General features: G+C 38.4%; 1 protein-coding gene across 2 annotated transcripts; it reads left to right on the top strand.

The window, feature by feature from the left end:
* Positions 1 to 362: 362 nt before the first annotated feature.
* On the top strand, positions 363 to 8,222 carry LOC114479395 (retinal homeobox protein Rx2-like). Of its 2 annotated transcripts, XM_028473058.1 has the most exons (4): positions 363 to 633; positions 994 to 1,475; positions 4,672 to 4,928; positions 6,383 to 8,222. In XM_028473058.1, the coding sequence occupies exons 2-4, from the start codon at positions 1,193 to 1,195 to the stop codon at positions 6,818 to 6,820; spliced, it is 978 nt and encodes a 325-aa protein (XP_028328859.1). In that variant the 5' UTR covers positions 363 to 633; positions 994 to 1,192; the 3' UTR covers positions 6,821 to 8,222. The 2 variants fall into 2 exon arrangements, with proteins under 2 accessions (XP_028328859.1, XP_028328860.1); XM_028473059.1 differs by lacking the exon at positions 363 to 633 and having other exon boundaries at positions 912 to 1,475.

Genomic DNA, 8,222 nt, shown 5'->3' on the forward strand with positions numbered 1-8,222 from the left:
CGAGTTTGTAATCATGTTTTCATTTAGTTGCATGGTTATTTAATTCTGCAGGAAATATCACTGAAGTACAATCATTTCATGTAAATAAATCTTTACAGTGTGAAGCCGTTCAAGTTAAAGGTTCATCTCTGTGTCTTTCTTCCCTTACATTGTCCATAATGAAGGGATTAGTTAGAAGGGGGAGAAAAAAAAACTCCCAGTACACGCCATTATCTTTCAGACAATAGATTTTTTGAAAGAAAGTTTTGTTGAGCCTTCATTAGCAATGGCCTCCCCCTGTGGCCTGAAAGCAGGACACATTTGGAGCAATTACTTGACCAGAAAACAACTGTCAGTCATTCTTAAAGGGGAAGGATTCCAATTAATAAACCTCTTAAACGTTTTTGGTTTTACGACCATTCCCTCTGTCAGCTTTTGGTGTCCTGCACAGTTAGTTTTTCCATCAGGACGGACGTTACGTGGATGAGGCTTCAGCTGTAGCTCCTTTGCTCATTTGTGTGCAGGGGATTTTAAGGACTTAACTGGGAGCAACAAGTACCCTCAGTACACGCTGCTAGTGTCACTTGCCTACTTAAGGACTACAGAGACTCTGTGCACTCTATGTTGTAGGCTGTGTCAAGAAATCCAATGACGGTAAGAGTAATTCATGTACTTTTATTCATTGAATCACATGATAGTCAATGGACGACAGGCCAGGGAGGAAAAGAAATTGCAGGCTTCTTTTTTACATTTAAAATCTATGATAACAGATCTATATTTTTCAATTTTCTCAAATTTGAATGATTTGTCTTGTCTTTATCTAGTCAACAGCAAGTGTCTTTTCATTGCATTATTAGATATGATACAAAATATCAATTTGACAGCTTAGATTTTTTGAGATGACATAATTGCAGTTAGAAGCTATACTTATATTTCTTATACTCCTTTCATAGAATACCAATAAATTATTAAGTATTATTTACTTTGTTGTCATTTCCTTTGATTGCTTTCCAGACCAACATGTGAGTGCATGATTCTCTAATGGACAACGTGCACTGAATAGCTCTGAAGGGGATCTTAAAAGGACCCAAGATTCTTATTTCCTCGATCAGTTTCTTTGTATGTGAAGCATAGAAACGCTCTCTTGTAAAAGCCTTTTGGGTTTTCTTTTGAGAAAAAAAAAAAGAGAGGGACACCGTCGTTGAGAGCTCGAATGCATTTATCAATGGATACCCTTGGAATAGTGGATGACAGTTGCCTGGACAACTATGACATGGTGAAAGGTGCCGGTTCAAGCAGTGGAGGCAGAGTTCACAGTATTGATGTCATATTGGGATTCACTAAAGAACAGGACCATTTGCTGCATTCAGTTGGAGGCGATGACAGCCAAAAGATCAACGGAGTGAACCTTCAAGACTCTGACAAGCGTGTGCCGTCAGACCCCTACGGGCACCTCTCAGAGCTGGGTGACAGCTCTCAACGCTCTTCTTACCATGGTGAGTCTTTACAGGAATCCACCCACTAACAGTGCTAACAGTTTCACTGTATTTCAGACTTTATGGAGTTTTGAATGTCAACATGTCCTCTAATTAAATCATTATTTGGAAACCAGAGGAGACATTCCTGTTTCGATTATAGATTGTCAGAAGAAGTACAAGACAGGCCCCAAGTTCAGATGGATACACATACAGTATCAGGGTTCAGGTCTTGGTTCATTCAATGCATCAAACAATTAAAGTAAAAACGCTGATATTTTCATGGTGGATCTTCTAAATGTACTGATACCTCTCTGCTCCTCAGACCGTGTTAGTCTGAACATACAGCCGACATGTAAATACATAGTGAAAGTCAAATTACTGCATGAGCTAGAAAGGGTCTTGAACACATCGGGTGGTACAGTCGTGGGGATCAAACATTCATAGACAAGTACAGAAAAGAGTTGACAATCAGTCGAAATAATGAGGTCAACTTTAAACCTCAGGAATTCTAATGCAAAGTTGCAATGTTAACAGAAAGGCTTGAGGGGCGTCATTGGTCCATTTTAGTTTTAGACATAAACTAAACTAAAACTTAAGTTTAGCAACCAACAAAACTGTAATCACCATTTTTAAGCAAAACTATTGAAAGCCTAACCCATATAAGACCCTTCATAAGGTTTGTTATATTTGTAACCTTTGTTTATTATTGAATGAGTACTTTTATCATCCCGTTTTTCAGAAGCTAACTATAGTGCCATGATTGATGTTGTCACCTGCTGTAACAGCTGTTGTATTTTGTGACAAGTGAGATGACCTTTTGTTGTATTTGGCACTAGATAAATAAAGTTTTTTTGAATTGACTCTAAAAAAAGTGGAAATTTACCAGTTTTGAGTTCTCTATTTTGCCAAAAAACAAACCAGGACTGAATGGTTTAGATAGGATTTGCATCATGGCTTTTAATACCATAACGTGCTACACAGTATTTGTGTTGGTGTGGCTGCAGGACATTAGGACCAAAACAGATCATCTTTATCATTGTTTGAATTTAAGTTAACATGCTTTCCCATGGAATGCTATATTTTTTTGACCATATGGATAAAGTGATTTATTTTGATTAATGAGCTTTGATGCATCACTAACATGACTCACCTACTTTATGTGCATTTCTTTGAAAACACAGTCTGGGCTACAACTGTTCACTTGGCTTGTGCAAAAAGTAGCTAAAGTCCCTTGTTAGATTAGAGGAGGCGGGGTCCTGCAGGTTTAACTGGTGGCATCTGTTACTATCGGATTAATGGAGGGACAAATTCAGTGAAAGACTTGATGTCATTTGGACTTTGCCAGAACCCCTGGGGCTCACAAAACCTCAAAGGCAAAAAAGGGTCACCAGTCTATAAGCTGTTTTATCAAGAGACGACGGTGGATTTCACTTTTTGACGAGTAAGGATGTCAAATGTTTAGTTTGGCATTTAGTTTTTTGTAAATTTGAAATATTGTTTTTAAAAACATCACAGCATTAAATTCCCCCAATTGTTACTAAAGTTCTGACTAAAATAGATTTATAGTTTTGTAATAACATTTTATGTGTAGTATGAATGCAGATTTTTTTAAAACATTTTGTAGAGTTAAAAAGTTTCAGTTAATAAATTTGAGAAGATCTCTTGGTTACAATATAATTTTCAAACAAAAAGTCAAATTTGAAGTTAAAGAAAAAGTTCTTGGCAGTCTATTTCCCTAACTTCCTGCACTACCACCTTGGGAATAATTAGTTATTTATCTTTAGGCTTTAAATTAATATTTATATTAATATTTCACATTTATAAATGAATAGTTTTTTTTTAGTTTGGAACAAGTGATTCGATTTTGGGGACGATCCAGATCAATATTCTGAATCTGGGTCAGTTTGAAAGATTGAATAATCCTTATCTCTTATCCATGGCAAAATTTAAAAAAAATCATATCTCTGTTTGTAATTGACCGAACTGAATAAAAACAAGGATTAAACGAAGGTAACCCTAATCCGACCTCAGCTTTTACAGCAGTGTGAGTATCAGGCAAGGCAAAAAAAAAACATGCACTTAAGCTGTTCCTCATTCTGGTGGTCCTGCAGGAGGAGGCTGTGGTGGTGGTGTAACGGTTAAGAAAGCGGGCTTGTAATCGGAGGGTCACCGGTTCGAATCCAACCTACTGTGGGATGTTTACTGTGTATCACATTGGGTGAAAGGGTCTGCTAAAAGAAATTGTAGAAGACGCATCCAACAGTCCTCTGTGCATCCTTCATTATACACGCCGAAACTTGACCACACACCTGTAGGACCCAAGGCAGTAGCCATCAGATACTCAGACTGGAAATTGTTTGTGCTTTGGGTGAGATCATCGTTGAAACACCACTTCCACTACTGTTGTTCTGATCTGCACAGGAGGAGATGGCACCCTGCCCCTTCTGAAGTCTACCGTAATCTCCTTGATCAAGGCTCGTCACCTCCTGTCTGTAAACAGACTCATCTGCAAACCTTAAGTCTTGCATTGGTTTGGTGTATAAGCAGCATGTGTTTGCTCAAAGCCAATGAATGCTATACTACTAGTTTTATGCCCTGGGCGAGCCATCTCTTGCCAAAGAAAAAAAGGTTGATAGTCCATGGTCTTTCACCCTGTTTACAACTGGAAATAACTTTTGTTGTTGGTGATTGGATTGCTATCGGGTAGTGCTTGACCACATGAAAGTACAGATTTTAAGTGCCATCAAAAACCTGACTTTTCAGCTTTCTTAAATGCAAAATTATCAATTATATCATCGTACAAATGTATGATTGATATTGATCATGGCAAGTCCAGAGAGACGTTTCTGTGACATAGTGGACCTCAAGTACGTTTTAATGAGCTTCAGCTTGGGAAAAACTCCTCTCTGCTTTATCTGCCATCGACTGGGATCATGAAGGTAGAAACAAAACAAGGGTCCTCGCATAGATAGCGCCCTGGGTGGTTGACCACATTGCCCATCGCAAAAAATGTACCTGCTATACTATCTGGGTCACAGGAGTTGGAACAAGTAAATACAGTTAATACAGGTGCTGCAAAAACCTGAACCTGTCTTACAATCGCATAGACAATCTCTCATAAACATAACACAATTAAAAAATCAGATACTAATCTAGTTGGAAAAACAAGCCAGGACCCACACATTCACTATAGTTATTTTGTTTTTTGTCTCAGAGTCTGACCTTTTCTCTGGTGACAAGTGTGATGGAGAAATGAGCGATCTGCACAAGGATGACGACATTCCCGAAGGGTCTCCAGAGACTATCAAGGAGGAAGAGCACACGAAAAAGAAACACAGAAGAAACCGCACCACCTTCACCACCTATCAACTCCATGAGCTGGAGCGAGCTTTTGAAAAGTCCCATTACCCCGACGTCTACAGCCGTGAGGAGTTAGCAATGAAGGTCAACCTGCCAGAAGTTCGAGTTCAGGTAAACCCCAAAATTGGTGCTGAAAATAATGGAAAACAGCTTTTTTCTGATAAGACCTGTAATGAAGCTTTATCATTTTTTACTTACTTTTGTGTTCTGTTGACCATTATTTGCTGAAAATCTTTTCATTGGGTTGATAGGGCCCTATAAAATCTGCGTTAACGGAATCGCTGACAGAATCATGGGAATCGACCAATGAAAACGGTTAAAAGCGGAAATGAACAGAATCGTCATGGAACGCCGTCACCATGGGGCAAAGAACGTTTTTTATGGGGAAATGTTTCCTGGGACCGCTTATTAGGTGCACCGCCCTCCCTCCTCCTGTCTTGGCTGCATTAAACTCATCTTAAACCACCACAAACACCCTCTAAAACAACGCAAATCATCACCGACTCCTAAATACAGAGTCACCAGTGACCGTTTAACTTTGCTGTGCCCGTAAAAGCTTCGTCCGTTTTTCTTGTAGCGCAGCGGTGCTCCGTGAAAACATGATCAGCTTTAATCATCTTCACCTGCTCAGTGTTTGAACTGTTGTGCCTGGCTAACTAAGAATAACTCAGTCCGTGTCGTCTTTTAGTTCTTTTTATTCCAGCCTTTTGTCCGTGCCTCGGAGGTACATTCACAGTCAGCAAGCAACCTCAAGTACAACCGTTTCAGTGGGAACTTCGGGTTTACAAAATAAAAGTCCGTTGGAGCAATCTTATTAGAATGTTACATTCTAACAACATCTCATCAGAGCTACAGAAGATAGGATAACTTAAATTAGGTTAATTTAAACTAAGCTGATCAAAACTTAATCAATAAACCTGCTCAGATTCAGTAAACCATTGATCCCTGAGAGGAAATCAGGTAACATCAATGCAGTTCTCATACATTTTTATATGACTTATAAATAATTAAAAAGGAGCAGTCAGAATAATCCATGTCACTGCAACTTATAGCTACCTTTTAATTGTATCTTACTTTGTTTTTTTTACATAGTATTTATTTTGTTTCCTCACAGGAGTTATAAACTAATATTTTCTTTAAACGGAATTTAAAAAATTAAAGTGGAAAAAACAGAATTTGGGAAAAAATAAAACAGATTTTATAGGGCCCTAGGTTGTTAATGTTGATAGAAATGTTTTGTTTTGCTTTCTGCTGAGTTTTTTCATATTTACAGACTAAAAAAATTCCCAATTCTTTATTGAATTTCAACTCTTCATCAATTTCTTAGTAGTTTACAGATGAAATCTGTATTTTTTTACTACTACTTCTAACTGTGATAATGTGATAAATGAAACAAATCAAACCACACCATCTTTTCATTTACCTTAAAGCTACGTAAATGTATCAAAGATCAAAGAATGATGATCTTAGAGTAGCCTACAGAGGACACTTTTTCTGTTCTGATGAGCTTCTAAAAACATTCAAGCCATTTACAAGGTTCAAACCTTGTGTAACCTTATGCACAGGTATGGTTCCAGAACCGAAGAGCCAAGTGGAGACGTCAAGAAAAGATGGACACAAGCACCATGAAGCTGCACGATTCCCCAATGCTGACCTTCAATCGTCCCTCAATGCCTCCCAGTGTTGCGTCTGTAACAAATCCCATGCCACTTGATCCCTGGCTAACCTCGCCTATTTCCAGTGCCACACCCTTGCACACCATTCCAGGATTCATGGGCGCACCGCAGGGCCTCCAACCAGCCTACCCAGGCCACACCTTCCTCAACACCCCACCCGGCATGGTACAAGGCATGCAGTCCATGGGCCCACCGCCCTACCAGTGCTCACCCAGCTTCAACGATAAATACCCGATGGAGGATGACAGGAGCTCCAGCATTGCAGCACTCAGGATGAAAGCCAAGGAGCACCTTCAGTCAATGGATAAAACTTGGCAACACATGTGATGGACAGAAGACATTTCTGAGCTGCTCTTGTTATTGTTTACTTTACAAAGAACTTTGTTTAACATATGATCCATGAACCAATGAAGGGAAAAGTACACCAAAGAAGTCAGAAAGTGAAATTATTTAGTACAAATGCTTTTCAAAAGAAACATTTGTGCTTTTTTTTTAAACTAAGAAAAAAGACACTGAAAAAAAAAATTATATTTTTACTTATTTGTGGTTTCTTTTGTTTTGTTTTAACTCATATTTTCCAGGGTGCAGACTCTGGGTGGTGAAAAATCAGCTTTTTTTTTTCTTCATTTATTTCTGGTTAAATTGTAAGAGTATACACTGACACACTGCAACATATTTGAATGGTGTCAGAAGTAGCAACATGTTGCAGAAAAATAATACTTGCAGAAAATAATGTTTGTGACAACATTCTGTTATATTTGATGGTTTTTTATGTTGGTAAGGTAGTTTATTGATATCAATCATTTCTGCGCTAACGCTGTCTATAGACATCTGGGTGTCAAAAAAGTGAGACTCTCCTCTTATGCAATAATAACCAACGCACTGCACTGTGAAGAAGTAGCTCGGTAGATTTCACAGTTTAGGTGTGAATTAAGTTTGCATGGCAGGATTTGAGCTCTTATTGTTAGATGTTTTTATGCCCCTTTGTCCATATCGGTGGTTTTTTTCCAGCTAAAATACTATCCAGTATTTTTAGGTCTGTTGCTACAGAGTATGATCAATTTATTTTTGAAAAAATGTATCATTAAAAAGCCCAATTGGACAAAAAAATCTAAAGAAAATGACTGTGCATTAGGTAGAAATGGACGCAGTGGCTTTTTGAGTAATACTGAGTTCTGATGGGGGAGGTTATCGGAAGTCACAAAGCGTAATCTGTAATCTGGAGGCTAATTTAAACAGACAAGCATACCTCTTAACACCTAATTACTACTTTTAAAGCGATTAACCCTGGATTCTCAACCATAGACAGAATGCCCTCGCATGCCCCCGAGAACCCCTTTCAAGGCCTGATTAATGATGGCTTCTCTAAAGGATCCTCATAGAAAATATTGTATGGCTTGAGACCTGCTTCACAGTTGTAATATTTAATTTGATGAATTATGTTCCATCTTTGAGGTGATCCTATGAGTAATGCTGTTTGTAATTGCTTTGTTGACAAAATATTGACGTAAGTCTTTTAGATTTAGAGTAAGTCAGCTAATGGGTGCTGGCAGCACCTGGTACTGGCACAAGATGGAGAGAATGACGTCGGAATGAAACTAGTTGGAGGCATGAGATCATCAAGAATATTGGGTCTGTTTCCTATCAAAGGCGCAGTGTTCATGACTGTCAATCCATATATTATATCTACTGCCGACACAATGACCTTAAAACCATGTATTTCAGTATT

This window comes from Gouania willdenowi, chromosome 17 (genome assembly GCF_900634775.1).
Source record: "Gouania willdenowi chromosome 17, fGouWil2.1, whole genome shotgun sequence".
In the NCBI taxonomy this organism is placed as follows: Eukaryota; Metazoa; Chordata; class Actinopteri; order Blenniiformes; family Gobiesocidae; genus Gouania; species Gouania willdenowi.